The following is a 17,280-nucleotide window of genomic DNA, read 5'->3' on the forward strand; positions in this document are numbered from 1 at the left end:
CTTCTCTGCTGGCAGCGTGCTTTATAGTGCAGCTGATTTGTAATTTCCCTGTGGCCGCAGGTCTCCCGGGGGAACAGGTTGTTGCTGCTTGCCCTCGCTCTCTGCATTAACTCTCATAAATGATTGAGGAGGCACGTGTCAGCCTCGGCCTGGGCCACTTCTTGAAATTCACTCATACTATTAAATATGAAAAAAGGCCCATATCTACTGCACAGATTAGAGAGGAAGCGGGTAACATGGAGATGATGTAAAAGTCTCAAATTCTCACAAAGAGAAAGAGACTGTATCTTCACAATGTCCACTTTTATCATCTTATAAATAATCATGATAAGTTACAAGGAGACAGTCAGACCGCCACCCAGGATATGGTCAAATGTAGACCTTTTTTTTTTTTTTTTTTTTTAAATAACATTAAACCTTCTGGGATAGTTTATCCTCAGAGTGTTTTCTTTCATCATCCTCGTACTTCCTCTTTAGACCCAGCCAGCGCGGTGAGTCCAGGCCCTCCGAGGCTGGCATTAAATCCCAGCGGGAGGTGAAGGTGCTGGGGGTACTTTCTTCAAAGGCAGGCTTGTTGGAAATCCTCAGCCACAGCCCTCTTATGTAACTGTGCGCCTGCTTCTCAACTTGACAAGTAAATGTGCCTCATCAGCTGTCTTCACTGCATTATTCATGGGAAGAGTGGAAATGACTGACTTGAATACACTCCATCTATCTTAAATGAATGTCTTAGCCTTTGGCAGAGTGCACATAGAGATCTGAGCTGGGAGCTCGTGTGTGTGTGTGTGTGTGTGTGTGTGTGTGTGTGTGTGTGTGTGTGTGTGTGTTTGAGTTCAAAGCGGAAAATTAAAAAACGCATACAATTTACTGCAGGAGGTTAAAAAAAAGAATCAGAGAAGTTAAAAATGATTGTATTATCATTTATTAGAAAATGACTGATGTGCACACCACGAATGTATGACTTCATTTGGATGACGGTCTAATATCTTAAAAAGCTTATCAAGAATATGATCCAGTGAGTCAAATTAATGTCAGATAAATCATATTTTCAGCTTCACTTTTTCTTCACTCCTGGAGTGGAGTTGGACTAGTGATTCACAGAACAGGGCTGGAGTGCCCCGTTCTGTCAATGAAGGCAAATAGTGACTTGTTCGAGTGCAGCCACTAGAAGGTGCTGTAATTCCTAAAAAAAAAATGCTCTTGCAGTTAATGATCAAGAGTCTCTCTGAAACCCATGACCCAAACAGGTGCAAACAGGTGCAAAAACATACTTTATTTGTTTTTTTTTGTTACAGATTTCAAATATGAAGGCTGCCCTTAAAAAAATTCCCTTAAAAAAACAGTTTAGCAGCACAATGTGGTGCACAAGAAGCTAATTTCAATATGTAGCAGCACCAAATGTGGTGATAGAAAAAACATCCAGGGAATAAATTGTCCAAAGCAAAGTGCAGATGTACAGTCAGTTCTATTAGTAGTATTATTAGTATTAACAGGTTTTGTTGTTAAATCATTTACTCTCAGACTAAAGGACCTGTGTGAATGCCAGGCTTTTCTAACTTGTTTTCTCAATTGATTGTTACATATCCTGTGAGCCATGATTAAAATCAACAATTTCCTACATTTTCTGTCACCTATAAATAAAAAAAAAAAACGTAACATTAACTTCAATTTCTATATCATCCCAGAAGAAATGGTTTGCAGGCAGGCACACAGGTCACAGGAACAAACTGATGCCAATGAGCTGCAGCAATCTGTAGTTATGGACATTACAGCGATATAAGTTGAAGATGAAGACTAAAGCCAAACACAGAGCCAAAGAGTCAAGTGAAAAGTGAGGTTGTGGGTAAATTAAAGGGCAGGTGAGTAGTGTTCTTTTCACAGTGGGACTTCACTGCTGTGATGCTGTGTGTAAAAGAGTACCAACTTCCTCACAGCTGCCAGTTTTGATCTGAGTGGTTTTGATCCATTTTCAGTGTTGAGGGGGGATTTGATAATCACTCCTGAGGGTGTACGCGTCGTCCACGGCTACTTTAAAGACAACATTGTCTCTCAGGATGTACCACTTCATAAAAACATTTCCCCATTTTCTTTTATAATCTGTTAAGTTTGTGATATTACAATGGGGCCAAAATAATCATGTGTTGTTTCATATTGTGCGTGATAATCTATGGGAATGTCTCTGAGAAAGTGATCTGTTTGTTTTGATCTCACCCCTCTTCCCCCATGCTCCCTGTATGTGACCATCCCCCCAGCCCCACCCAAAGCCACGTACATTTTCTTTGGGGACAAAAGCATGTCCCCAAATCCCGCTGACTCCGTGGCAGTGGTCCGGTCCCAGGGCCGTGCAACACTGAGCCCCCCCCTTGGGGGCCCATGTCCTGAAGGCTCCAGCATCAAAGAGCTCCTGGGTCAGGGGGCTGAGTAGAACCTGATCTAACCCTCCTGTGCCCTTTGCATCACAATGTCTGGGTACGTTCCCACTCTTTAACCCTCACTTTCCCCGCGATATGCGTATATCAATGATCCCCCCCCCCCCCCCCCCCCCCCCCCCCCGACCCTGACAACCTCATGTGTCCCTCCCACTGCTGTCTGACACACAGATCACACTCTGGTTCCTTTTGGCAAGAAACTGTTGATTTTATTTGAATTAATGAAAGTCAGGACTCGAATTACAACAAGACTTTGGTTTGGGGGAAAACACTAAATCTGTAATTGCTATTAGTTCCATGTTTAAGAAATTAAAGCATTTCGTCTGGATACTGGATCTCAGGATTCAACACACTTTGCTGCGAGTGAGCAAGCAGCAAAATAATCCGTCCTAATCTTCCTGCAGCTACCAGCTAATATAAATGCCATCTTTTATCATTATTCTGAAAACTAGACATTGCCTATAGACTGTATTTTGAAGTATGCTAATCCTTCAATAAAAATGCACTAACTGCTGATCAGTGTCCATAAATTTCCCTCTTAAGATCTGCTTTTGTTTCCATATTAAACAAAACGTAGAATGCAGATCCAGCCCAGTAAGATGACACCAAATGATTACGACCCATTATGAACTCATTCTGTCAAGCTCACTCTCTCTCTGAATGACATTTCAGATGGGCTGAAGTACACGGCCCGAACTTTTTCTCTGAGCTTACGGTCCCACCAACCATATTACCCCATCCATAAAGATGTCAAAGCATCACAAATCCCTTTATCTCACCGCCATTTCCACTGAGATGGCGATTATCCATGCCGTGCGAGACACATTATGCAACGGAGTAATAGACTTGCCATTCAAAGTTAATGGGATTATATTTCAGTCTGTGCCGCTCTGACACGTCTATAAACAGGGTTTTGCTGAGGGAAAAAACTTAAGCAATCTAGATTTTGCGAGACACACAATGGCTCTACATTCAGGAAGTGTGGTTAATCTATTTAGAAGCATTTTCAATTGCTCACTCCGTCCCCCATGGTTATTCAAATAGTTGTGCTGAAGTTTGGTTTAGGGGAAGACAAAAAGGCATGTGGACCTCGCCATAAATAAACGAAGGCACAATAGTTTCCACTCAAACTGTTGCACAAACTCAAAGCCAGCAAGTGGAAGGACACTGGAGGCATCCTCTCCGGCCAGTTTAACATAACAAAATTCATTGTATTATCATGAGTTTACTTTTCAGTGGCTGAGCAGAAGGCCGTTGTTTCAAAGGGACTTGGTAAAGTCGAATGAGAGGAGGAGAAGTGGAGGGCAAAGGGCACAATCTTACATGAGTTTCCTCTTTCTCTGATGCCCAATAAAATTGTGAAAGGGCTGAAAGTGAATGGCAGGGATGGGGTCACTGAGAGGCACAATAGTATCTGAGGAGAGAGGAAATCTAATCAGCTTGGAGATGCTAATTTTATGGAGCACCAATTAAGGAGAGTTTTTTATGACACTTTTTTGAGAAAACAAAACAGCAGAGCTGTAGCTTCTCGGCTGGGGGCCCCTTGCTCGAGTGGCCCCTCTGTACCAGTGAAATGCCCCCCCCCAACCCCCCATTCTCTTTGCCTCAGCCTCAGCAGCATTGAGCCCAGGCTCTAATGGGATGGCACCTCCTTTATGCCTGCCCTCACCCACATTGGGGAAATGAGGCAGTGTCTGTTTGTTGTTCTGGAAGGTTGTGTGTCCCGTTTATCACTGTCACAGCGCAGAGGCACACAAAAAGAGAAGGACGAGGGGGGGCTCTGCTGTCCAATCTGTCCTGCTTTGGGCTTTACGACAACGGGCCCCACGTGGCGAGTACCCCACCCCGGACCCATACATCTCCATCTCTGCCTTTCGGGCACCGACAGCCTTTGTATCGGCTCACTCCGGCTGCCAAGATATGTGTCTGTGCCGCTAACGGGGGTCCGGGTAGAGCTCCTAACTAGACAATGACAGGAGATCCAAGACGGCCAATGTTTAACCAGCGAGCGGCCCACTCACGTCCTGGCCTGGCCCCATAGCCCCCTGTGCCTTTGTGGGCTCAGGGTTAATCTTTTAGAGGCCGGAGCAGAGGCTCACCCCCTCCTGCCCACTGTCCCCAAGATATACTGCCACACAGTCACTAGAGCTGTATTTTTATGGGACCTTTTGTTGAAGTGCTGCGTACTCTGCCTTTAAGTCTACAGTGCTTCATTACCCTCCGATCTTTAATCTGTCTAGGAATTAACACATCGTGAATAATAGATTACTTGGAAAATGAAGCAGAGTGAAAACCGAAAAGGACGCCTTGTTCTCGTTACTGCCCCATCTCGTCTCCTCTCCTCCCCTGCCCCACTTTCCATCTTCATGCACATGGGAGAAACGCGGTGCTGGGTTCTCTCTTTCAGTGCCTCTCCTCTGTATCAAGTATTTACAGGCCCTCGTAAACATGTATTGATATTTAATGCTGCACTCAGCAGGGCAGGGTCTTCTGGGGCCAAACTTAGATGACTGTGCCTCTCTGAGACAGGAAAAGTGAGACAAAGAGTGATATTAATAACAAAGGTTGCTGTAAACCTACACTCCTCGCCCTCGTGCCACTGAGAGGCCACACAGCCGTATGACAGCCGCCTGGTGTGGCAGCTGAGAAACAGGCCTCTTGTTCTTATGTGAGGGGAGAATCTCAGAGTGGAGAGATTTCCTTTCACCACTAATGTGGCGTCATGCAGTGGCCTGATGTCTCTTTTGAGGAAGAAATGGCAGCATCTGTGTGTATCATATGTACTGATGAGGAGTGTTGATCGGTGCTGGGTTTTGCCTTTCAGTGTAACAGTACAGAGAAGGTCATCGGGACCTTGAACACTGACTCATTCAGATGTTGTGATGTGCTGCATTATAACTGTGTTTTTCATCTATTATTTATTATTTTTTTGGACTTTATCTCTTATTTGTATTTTTATTGTATTTGTGTGAACTGTGTTTCTTCACTTTATTTGAATAACCTGTTACCTGAAAATTATCATATTAATACGATTTGCTTATATCAAGTTCCAGTCCTTAGTCCTGATTGGCTGAGCCCTCTATAACAGTGGTTCTCAAACCTTTTCACGTTATGAACCCTTAAACTGACACAAATCAGACCACAGACCCCCATCTGATAAGATCTTTGCTTTTAGATGTTTTACTACAGAAAGTGTTTGAAACCCATGATCATAATAGTAATAGAACCCCCTCAAGGACCGAACTTTGAGAACCACTGCTCTATAACACTGATAGAATACTAGCTATACTACTCTACTATACCATTTTATATTAATGTGCAACCACAAATCACCACAGTTTGCTTGGCAACCACATCAATGATGGCAATTACATAACTAAGATGTACAACTGTACAACTGTAGAGTTCTGAAATGAGCTCACAATGTAATTACAATGTGCAGTTTCAAATTAAAAAAGTTAATACAACAAGCAGCACTAATGATACAACCCCCAGGAAAATAAAAGACATTAGGTAGAGATAGAATAAATAATAAAGCATTGGCCCTGATAATGATGATATTTAAACTCCAAATTCATTCAGACTAAGCCAATATACAGTGATTCTCCAGTCAAAGGAGTGTGTTCCTGTGAGCGAAGGTTGTCTGTTTGTTCATGACTCATCATACGACAGGTCTGAACCAATCGTGAATTTTTTTTGGACCAAGAAAATAAAAAGCACTTAGCTGAAAATAAATTGCTGGATGCCACAAATTCTCTGAAATCGCTCGTATGCACTACTCAGGAACAGATCTTATGTGACTGGTTCTTGCATGAGGCCTATTGTCATATTTCTTCCTTGTCAAAAACCTGGTGCCAACATTACCCACAATGACCGCCATCAGCTCAGTCAGAGCTGCATACACGTCAACTGATATTGGCTTTTTTCTGTGGCTAAAACGTGTTTTCATCCACAGCAGCACATCGCCCCGTTCCTGTGCTGGTGCTTCTGCCTGCTTCTCTATACTGGTAGTGCACCTATCCGGATCTACTGCTGCTATTACAGTGACTGCAGATAAGTACCTCATACAACTGCATCAAATAACCCGCAATATCACTTTAAACTTGCTAAAATGTTGAGACTGACTACACAGTCACATGATTTCACACAGGATGAAGATATCTGAAGCAGAATATCAAAACATTTTTGATTCGATGACAGCTCTCCTGTTATGGAGACAGGTCAAGAGCACCGTACCCCTTCGCCCCTCCACTAGTTAAACAACAGGAGGCCTATAAACCACAGGGTCATGGCCTGGTGTTTGCCAGCAAGGCATAGAAGAACAACACACCGCCTCTGACTCTGTCCTTCATATCATGTCTCTCTGACAGTCAGTGTGACTCCTATGGGACACAGTGACAGATCAGCTGGAGGACATGTCCACGTTTCGGCCGGGTTGGACACTGGATGATAACGTGGCACGGGAGCAGATCCCCTCATCAGTATTCAGATCCAGCCATATGTGAATTAAGGTTTAATGCGCGTCTGTAATCGCCCACCTGAGCCCCTTGGGTCACGCGTGGAGTGAATGTGTGTGTGTGGGTGCTATACAAAAAAGAAAGAAAGAAGAAGAAGCAGGGGATGAAGATGAAAATGACTGAGTGAGGGGATATGACATAATTTGAAATATTGTAAAAGAATATCACAGGAATAAAGCTTCATAATTGAACAATCAGTTTTTTTTTTTTAAATGGCCAGACAAGGCGTGTGCCCATTGAGCTAAATTGCAGTTCTCCATTTCACTACATCAAGCTAAAAGTCAATTGTGTGTCACTAACTAGTCTGATGCCTTCAAAAGACCAATACTTACAAAACAGACACGCTTGATTCAGTGGCTCTGCAGAGGCTGTATAGAAACCAAACACATGTGGGCGCACACACACACAAACACGCACACCATTGATCAGCTCGTCAATCACTGGCCAATGAGGATAGCCAGTGGCCACCAACACTCAGGTTATTGTGTGCGTTGACCCCGGGGTCAGCGGTAAGTAGCTGAGGACTGAGCCCCACACAAAAGGACAGCATCATGTACTTTCCACATACAGTGGCGTTGCCGCCGGCACCCTTATGAATAGACACATGGCAGGCCTATCCACAGATGGGACGGGGAGAAGGGAAAGGGGGGGGCTATGTGTGTGTGAGTGTGTGTGAGTGAGTGTGTGTGCATGTGTTGCCGTGGTGAAGGAGCACCAGCGGAGGTAACAGACTGAAACAATGGTGCTGATGAAAGGCAGGAGTCGTGCCTGGGCTTCGGGGAGGGAAATTATTGGGCGAGCAGGTCCCCTGGTTTATCAGACTGGATAACGCGGAGACGAGGGGGATGGAGGAGACAGAAGGGGGGGGCACAGAGCGGCAGAAGTCTGCAGCACCGACACAAAGCCACCCCCATGCACCAGTGAGTGGCCAACTGTTCAAAAGTGTGACCAGCACAATGCCGAGCAGATACACTTTGTGTGTGTGTGTTGTGTTTAAGTGTGAGCATCTCTATAGGCCTGTGGGCATGTGTGTGTAGTTTTTTGATTGATTAGGATTTGCCAACTGTTTTAATCCTCATCTACAGCATCTGTATCGCCCTTCTGTTCACACATCCTTAGTTTTCTTGGACTTTACTGAAGGCAGATCAATGTAGCAAACAATCAAAATTGCACCAGTGATCATCACAGTCTTTAAAAGGTCAGATCAGCCCAATCACAAAAAAAGCACATTTACTTTTTAGAGTTATCTATTGAGATTTCTGTCGCCGCCCCAAACTAATGGAGATAAGTGGTACTGTATTCATGATGCTCAGAGCGTTGACATTTTAAATTCACAAAGGTTCAGCAGCCACATAATGTTCTAGAAATTGTGCCTTGATAATTCACAGATCCATCTTTAATCTAGATTAAAGATCTCCCTCTGTGTGTTCTGTAGATTATCAAGCATAACAGGGACACTGCTGATGGAAATAGATGTTGAATGATTTTACGACATCTTATGTCCTGAATCACTTGAATTATTTCACTGCTGTATGCAGCACAAATGAAATTGCATTCATTTCCATTGTAGTGGTGTGGAGACAAATGAAACCAAAGCTATCTGTGTGTTTTTGCATAGTTTGGGTGAACCGAGTCTCTGAAGCTTCAGGTTCTTGAATACTGAATGTACCAAACTTTAAAGTCACCAGACTGAAAGAAGACGAGTCCTGTGTTTTTGACTCATGCACCACTTGCCAATTGATTTAGAAATTCTTTATCAATTATTATGACTAAAACCACAGGCAGCCACATCTTGGACCTTTGTTACTTCAGAGATTATTTTTAAAGTGAGTCTATGTAACTTTTGATAAACACAAGTAATGATTATGAGATCATGTAAAGCAGGCAAATGTAATGTTGTAATGTTACAGTGGGAGCCAAGTCACAAGTCACTGTAAATTTTACAGCAATATCTACCTAACGTTTGCTAATGTAAACCAAGATCTGCTACCATAAACTGCCGGTCATACCAGACCAGGCTGTAGCAGCAGCGCTGCTGATTTAATGAATCGTAAAAAGGTGATGTTATTGTTTCAGAATTCAACTTTTCATTTGTAAGAAGTCTAAACTGGCTTTAAGACGTGAATCTTTCTCATTTGGTGGTGACAGTTTTCAGGAGGCTGCCATCCTTTGGGTTCCTGCAAACCTGAAGGCCAACATCTGGACCTGGTCCCTACACCTCCTGATGCCGGTCTGCTCGGCAACCAGTTCTGCTCTTTCCCCTTTCACTCTCTCCCCCTCCGGCATGTCTTTCCTCCCTTGGTGTCCCCCCAGGGTAATTGTGGGGTAATTTATGAAGTTCTAGCAGCATGGAGTAGGTCGGTGTATGGGACAGCCTGCTGACCGAGCCCCATTCAGCTCCAGAGGAGAGAGCCTGGACTCCTTTTATCCACCCCATAATCAGCATCTCTCCCTGGGCCTGGATCCCCCTCCTGACTCCCCTCGCCCTGCAGCCCTCCTCAGCATGCAATCCTCCGTGGCCGCTTAAAGATGAAGGGGAAAGTTATTGGACTCTTTAGTGACTCATAAACATCCTAGGGGATTTTCATAGTGCCTTTGTGTCTTTTTGTTGTGGCTGGGATAATGCAATTGTTTCAGGCAGTGTAAATGAATAAATCACCGAGCAGTTTGTCCCGGTGGTGAGAGATAACAAAGGGCAGCACTCCCCGTTCTCAGAAACACTTGTCAGCCCGTTCAGACACTTTGTGAAACAATTTTATATCTCTCTCCCCAGACATTGGAAACGTTTAGATCCATAGATGAAGGAAACCAAACCAGTCCCACATATCTTCTCCTTCTGATCAATTCTCCTGCTACAATTTTGATCTTAGAGCCTTGATATCCAAGCAACATAGAGGAAAATGGTGGTAAACAAAAGCTGCTGCATGTCCTCTCTGCTCTCGACCACATGCCCAGATTAAAGCTCAGTGTGTGTGTGTGTGTGTGTGTGTGTGTGTGTGTGTATGTGTGTGTGTACAGGAGATCAAGCCACTGATCCTGTTAAACAATGACCAGTAGAGAGTGAAGGAAGCCTAATGGTACACAACACAGGTTTGCTCTTCAGCTTAGTGCTTTATTGAGCAATGATAGGCCCTAATCTAGCCTGATCCTCTGTCGCTACAAGCATATGCCTGTGATAATGCCCTCATTTTCTGGTCACCTGAGCACTTTCATTGGAGTGCACCCCGTGAGGCAGCAGAAAGGGGGTCTCTAAAGCCTAAAAATAAGTCTGTCACAGAGCCCTTGAATTGGATGAAGGGTCCTGAAAGGTGGCATCCAGAGAAGAAAGTCAAACACCCTGATGCAGGGTTAAAAATTGAAGGATTATGTGAAAACATGGAGGGTGGCTACGCTTTCATTTGTAAAATGCAAAGCCCAGAGATCCTTGTGTCTCTCTGTGTGGCCCGTTGCCTCTGTAAACACATGAATAAGAATAAGAATGAGCAGGAGAATGGGTTTTATCTGGCTCATGCATATAATAATGGAGTAAGAGAAGGCCTGATTACACTCCATTCATTAGGTTAGAGCCCCTAAAAAATGATCCATATATGTGTTCAGAGTGTTTACTAGTACGCAACTTCTCTTAGCTGTTTCTTCTCATTGATTTTCTTTATCTCCATTCATTTTATATGAGTGACAGTCTTACTAATCTAATTTCATGAGCGGTTAATGAGTATCCTGGCACATTTCTTCTAAATTTATAGATTATTTATTAAGAGCATTAAGACAACATTATTGGTTGTTTCCTTCTCTCTGGACTGTGTAAAACACAGTGAAAGGTGTGGCACAGAACCAGCCATTAAAAGGTCTGACTGGAAAAAGGATGAAATCCGGACCATTGTGTCCAACATAGTTAATTAGGACCTGACCCAATTAACAGAGAAGAGTCCAGCAGCCATGTTGGCTTCGAGCCTAACGATGGGAAAATCCATATGCTCCAAATAAATGGCCCATGTTGGCTCTCAAGGTTTCCCAATTATAATATCACTGAATGTTGGCTGAGCCAAAGCACCCTGCGGGGCCCCCTGATGGCGCTGTGGGGGGGGTCCTGAGGGCCCTTGATTCCCACTCCTCTAACTTTTTGTGGGTCCAATGTCTTTCGGATCTTAAAGAATACACACAGTGAGATGCAGACCGTTGTGAGCTTCAATGCAAGTCCAGCGAAATTAAAACACAACACTGGTAATTATGAAATATAAATGCACGTTTAAACACAAATAAACAAACTTGGTTGAGCCACCCACTCGCAGATAAAAATACAAATCAACAGAATGACTTCATGCAACACAAAGGGTGCTATTGATTCATTTACGTGTCCGTGTGGAAAATGATATGTAGGAAAAAAGAACACAAATAAACAAAAGCAGGAGATAAAATTACTATAAAGGGCAAAAAGAGTAAAAGAATGAATCATCCAATCTCTTCGCTTAAATATCTGAGAATTGATGTTTGTCAAAGAGAGGGAGAAATTGCCAATTTGGAGATTTATTTAGCCCATAAGAGGGAGGCATTCACATCTGAGAGGGTTAGGTGAGGAATTAGACTTGAAGCCATTTTTGCAGCGTCACTGGATTGTATTTGTTTTCAAATAAGAGAAGTTTTAGAAATGTCATTAGATCATAGATGAATACATAAGGGTCAAAAAGCAGATGGATTTTGGAAGGAATCAGGATTATTACTGAATATATCAATATTTTTTGGACAAAGGATGTTGAAAGAATACAGCATTTGTTTCCTTACTGAAAAAGGAATAATCAACCTTTTTACCCACTGAGATACTTGCTAAAGAAAATTTTGAAAACATGGTTGTAATATTAAAAGCTTTGAATTTATGGTCTTTTACACTTGCAATTTATGTATCAACTGAGAGTAATGATATTTTGGAAATTATATTTTTTCAGAAGAGGGATGTTGATAATGTTGTTAGAAACAGAAACAGCCTCAGACACCACCCTGAGGAGAAGTAGCCAAAACCGTGGAGCAGAGCTGTGTTAATATATGGAACCAGCAGTATACAAACACATGAATTTCAAGTCAGTGGTCACTCCAAATTTACTTTGACAGACTGCAACAATCCTGAAGCTGCACAAAGACGCCCACGGCTGGAGGAGAGCGTCTTCTGGTGTTGGGTAAATATAAACCGGGGCATCCTACTGTGCACCAAGATGAGAAAAGCAAACAGTTTCTCAGAAGAGCTGACAGATGATGAAACACAGCCCATTCCAGCCATGACGCCTCAAAAATGTTTCCTCTATTTCAACTGAATATAACCTTGTATATGTGCAATTATTGTGCTCCAGGCGACAATCAATGCCGCATCCAAGGTTCACACAACCAGTGTTTTTTTGTTTTGTTTTGTTGCAAATCTCTTCCACTGCCCAGGATGGTGTAACACATGAACAGAACATTATCATATTTTCAAACTCCTGGCCCTCGAGCAGCGCCTCACTGGAGGCTTTGCTTGGCAGAGACGAGGCAGGAAATTCCAGCGCGGAGCGGAGAAATCCAGCCTGTGAACGCCACACAGAGAGAGAGAGAGAGAGAGAGAGAGAGAAAGAGAGAGAGAGAGATGTTTGATCCAGCAACAAAATCAGCTCAGCAGATACACGTCTCACATCAAGCCCGAGAGGAATCCATATGTCACTCCACCTGAGATAAGCATACAGTTTATCTAAAGTTTATCCAACATTCGTGACGGCCCCATTTTCATATCAATGGAGAGAACGTGAAAAAAAGCAAGAAAAAAAAAACCTGAGAAAGTGCTAGTAGCTTTACGGTTGAATTAGTGGAAGACAATGCCGTGCCCACTCTTTAGTATCTTTTTAACTACCTCCTCCCCAACTGAAGGACCCCCTTCCAGTGATAGTGATGTGATTTCACAGACTGTTTGGGGAGCCAAGTCAAATTTATCTGACCCCTTTTGTCTTGAGCTCCTGGTTGAATTGTACCTAGTCTGCCATTAACGCTGCTCTTTACATGTTTAAGAACCTCATATGGTGCTTCATACCTTTCTCCAAAGTGTCTCATGGATACCATATGTAAATAAGGCCTTGAAGGCATCATATATCTGGCATTATGGAGCAGGGCAGTAAAAAATAGTCTGTTTCACTCTGTAGCAGATCTGCGGTCCGCACTCGCACTTTTACTTCACTTTGACAGTCATACTTGCTAAACTGCTTTTTTCTTTTTATGCATCATCACACATTGACTGTTTATAACATGCACAACAGTCGTGCTCAACTCCTGGGTGTACAGCTTAACACAACATGTGGACATCCCCCTGTTTTGGTTAATGTGTAGGGAGTTCAGGGTTGGGGGGGGGGGTTTAAATGTGGGTGTGAGAAGGTGAAGTGGGGGCTGCAGGAAGGAGGTGTAAGAGGGTGTGGGGGGGTGAAAGTGTGTCCCTTCTGCAATTGGCTGTGGCTCTAAGTGTCTCATTATGCAGCTTATTGTTCCTTTGTTGTGCCGGCAGTATAAATACACCCCAGTGGGCCCAGAGGGTGACAGTTTAGACAGACTCACTCCTGTGGACAGACTACTCATCACACTGAATAGCACAGACTGAGAGACTGTGGCGACACTACAGGAAACTGGGGAAGCTTGAAAACAGAGAGAGCATCTATAGAATTTAAGTCCTCAGCTCAAGCTCTCTGTGTTTAAAGTTGAATTTTTTGGACCTTTTTTTTCTTCTTTTTTCTTTCTCTTGCTGGAACCAAGATGGATTCTGACGCTGGATCCACCTGCAGCCGCTCCTCATCCCCAGACCTGGTGGTGGATGACTCAGCTGGGAACTTCTTCTCCAACAAGATGTTCCAGACTTACTGTCACGAGAACAGAGCAGACAGCGAGGCCGGCCAGGGAAGGACGGAGCACTGCGGCGAGGGCGGCAAGAACAAGACCAGGTCTGAACTCAGCAAGGAAGAGGTGCAGGACCTGAGGCTGAAAGTCAACAGTCGAGAGAGGAAAAGGATGCATGATCTGAACCAGGCGATGGACGGCCTGAGAGAGGTCATGCCCTACGCTCACGGCCCCTCCGTCCGCAAGCTGTCAAAAATCTCCACCCTGCTGTTAGCCCGCAACTACATCCTCATGCTGTCCAGTTCTTTGGAGGAGATGAAGAAACTAGTGGGGGATGTTTATGGAGGCAGCGCTGCCGTCCAGAGCCGCACCGCTGCCCACCCTGCCATCACCCCGACAGCCCCCACAGCCCACCTCCCTCTGCACCCTCTGGCCCAGTCCCTGCACTCTCTGGTGGGCAGCACGCCCTCCACTCTCCAGCATCACTCATCTTCTTCAGCACCAGCCCCGCACTCCCCTCCATCCGCCAGCTTCCTGGGTTTTCATGCTCCGGTCCAGGGCCTTCTGAAGGACCCCCTCCACCTGACCAGCTCCTACAGGCACTTCCCCGGCATGCCCTGCCCCTGCTCGCTCTGCCAGCCTCTGCCCACCACTACCTCCACATTACACGGCCTGTCTATGAACAAGTGAGCGGGGCTCTCTTCGAACTGACCTCTGCTGTTTGAACTGAACAGCTCAGAGAATATTGTTAAACAAACTGCTAAAAAAAAATAATGGCTGGTGCCACAATTTGTATATAATGTATATATATCCTCTGCCATGCAAACTGCTGCTATTTTTTTTATCATTTGTCTCTTGATACAGAAATATTTTAAATGCACGAGGGATTTTATCAGTGGAGCAAAGACTGTAATTTATCTGATATTTTTGATGATGAAAACTGTCAGAAAAAGGAACTGTTGTGTCCTATTGTGCAGGATTTCTATTTTCTTAAATTAAATTTTCCCTTTTATATTAAAAAAAACTCTTGTTTGCATTCTTCTTTTCATGAATTTGATCCTGAAATATTTATACTGATGTCTATTTCTGTGGTTGGTGATGGTTCTGAACAACAAGTCATATATTTCAAAACAATTTCTGTCAGGTATTATTTCTTTTTACACGGCAGCAGCGTTTTACACATCTACTCACAAATACACATCAGCTGTATGAGAACAATATAGCAACATCTTAATAAACAGAAGGGGTTTTATTGGTGCTGAGACAGACAAGGGAGCAGTGCAAGAATGGATGATTAGGAAAGGGTGTCATTGGTTGCTAACCAGCTTTGGACAGAGCAACCTCTAAAGAGCTAAGGAGGGACAGAAGGGCGAGACAATGCGCCGGCACAGAGGTTGAATGTGGCGCTCTTGAGCCAGGGGACCATCCATCTTCACCTCAACAGGGTGTAGGAGATGAAAGGGCGACACAGGCGCCAGGAAGGCCCGTCACTTTTGTCTGATGCAGACATAGCCATGTCCTTAGCTCCACGCCAACGATTTGTCACTGTCTCATAAGAACATGAACAAAGGGCAAATTTAAAGCAGAGGACATAATGCGGTCAGTTTAACACAAGTTCCTATAAAACCAGACTGGATTCCATTTTATGAATATTTCTACATATTAGCAGCACAAAGTTGCAGTCACAATTGGTTGCATTAGTGTTAAAAATCAACTTCTAGCTGACTGGTAACAATGATTTCTCAACTAAACCCCAAACACAACTATTGTACACAGTGATTGCCATGAACATGATTTAGTCAAACAACCCAACAATGGCTGGCCTTCACTTAGCAACAAATCAAGCGTGTAAAATACATGCTTATCCTCCCACGGCTGACAGATGAGTTGGAGATCAGGGGAGAAATGAAGAGATGTAACACTCATTCTCACCCACCTCCCTCCTGCCCCTCCTCCTCCTCCTCCTGAGAGCCCTGAATAGGTCTGAACAATAGCCATGCGTGGGACACAAAGGCTGGGGGAGTCCAAGCTCTCGTGCCTGGGACACAGACCCCCTCCATTCAATCTACATTTCATCATGGTAACAAGCGCTGTCGGGCCAAAAGGCCTGACACCCTCGCTCGCCACAAAGGCGGTTAGCTCTAATATATGACGCTATTGACACTGTAAAGAGCCCCTGTCAGTACTGGGGGATTGTCAGCTGTGGGATGTCTCAGTGGGGGGAGGCAGCTGCCAGCCAAACCAAGCAGAGGAGCTTCTGTCGTGGGGACTGGCGTTGCATCGTCACCTGGTCCCTGGTCCCTTGACACAGAGACCCCTGGTCCTCCCACAAGGGCCCCCCCCTTTATTTGGGCACAGGTGGGAATGGGAAGCAGAACACATTGTGGAGATTAGTGTGGATCGGCCTCCCTTTGCTCTAGGTAGATAATTAGAGACACTGACTTGTGCAAAGCTGGTGTTTCCTGATCGGCACCAGATGGTGTTAACCCACGGTATGGCATCAGCAGTCTGGACTGTGTGTGTGTGTGTGTGGGTGTGATGAGTGTGGTTTGTAATGGATATGCCTCTTAAATCATACAATATGGGCAGGTCCTCTGTGTGCCATTATGGTCAGCCGCTGCTGTCATCATGATGCTCTTTAGCATACGCTAACCAGCAGCGGCAGAACTGGTTTTAGTCACAATGTTGTGCACAATTAACTCTGGAGATTAAACACAATGATACAGAAAAGGGTCATTACAGCAGGGGCAGAGGAAATATTCAGGTACTAAATAAAAGTGGCAAAATGATGTTGAAATACATGTAATAGTCCTGCAGTGTTAACTGGCCCAGGTGAAAGTTTTAACTACTTTGCTTAGTGTTGGGCAATTTAATATATAAAACCTCAATGTTATAAGGACATTTCTGTTGATAATTGAGTCCTTAAGACTTTATTTTATTGTGCATTGAAAATACAATACAATTGAGTATGACTCAGACTACCTTACAACTGAATGTCTGCATCTTAAATCAAGAAAGAATACGGCACTAAAATTATGAAAAAGTTGAATGTACAAAAACAAATTCAGGTCTGACAGATAAAAGCTCATAGCCCACATGTCCCGCGACAATGGACTAGACACTAACGTCTCCAACAACACAAAGGACGCAGTGATGATAACACACATTCCCCTTTGGTGAATTAAATGTCATGCAAACACTATCACACCGTGCGCATGTAGACAGATGGATAAGTTAACTGCTTCAGATACTGATCAATAGAGGAGTACTTGTCCCAACTTGGCTCAGCCCAACCTGCATTGACAGAGTTAATTAGGGGCCTGAAAGACCCAATTAAGAGGATTGAAGGGCTGGACAGGGGAGACATATTGCAGGACATACGCACACATTGTGCATCGTCTGGATAAAGGGGGAGTTCAATTAAGAGAGAACACACTTCCAGAGGCTTGTTGCCTGTTCTTTTTCATTTTGTGTTCAATAAAGCCCACAGCCCCCTT

General features: G+C 44.1%; 1 protein-coding gene across 1 annotated transcript; it reads left to right on the forward strand.

Annotated features, from left to right (window-relative positions):
- The first annotated feature begins 13,581 nt into the window (after positions 1-13,581).
- Positions 13,582-14,683, forward strand: olig4 (oligodendrocyte transcription factor 4). Its single transcript, XM_056394062.1, has one exon. The coding sequence runs from the start codon at positions 13,703-13,705 to the stop codon at positions 14,471-14,473; it is 771 nt and encodes a 256-aa protein (XP_056250037.1). The 5' UTR covers positions 13,582-13,702; the 3' UTR covers positions 14,474-14,683.
- The last annotated feature ends 2,597 nt before the right edge of the window (positions 14,684-17,280 follow it).

This window comes from Seriola aureovittata, chromosome 13 (assembly GCF_021018895.1).
Source record: "Seriola aureovittata isolate HTS-2021-v1 ecotype China chromosome 13, ASM2101889v1, whole genome shotgun sequence".
Lineage (NCBI taxonomy): Eukaryota > Metazoa > Chordata > Actinopteri > Carangiformes > Carangidae > Seriola > Seriola aureovittata.

Excerpts from the sequence above, each read along its gene's own strand:
- olig4 (XM_056394062.1), top strand. The coding sequence starts at position 13,703 with ATGGATTCTGACGCTGGATCCACCTGCAGCCGCTCCTCATCCCCAGAC.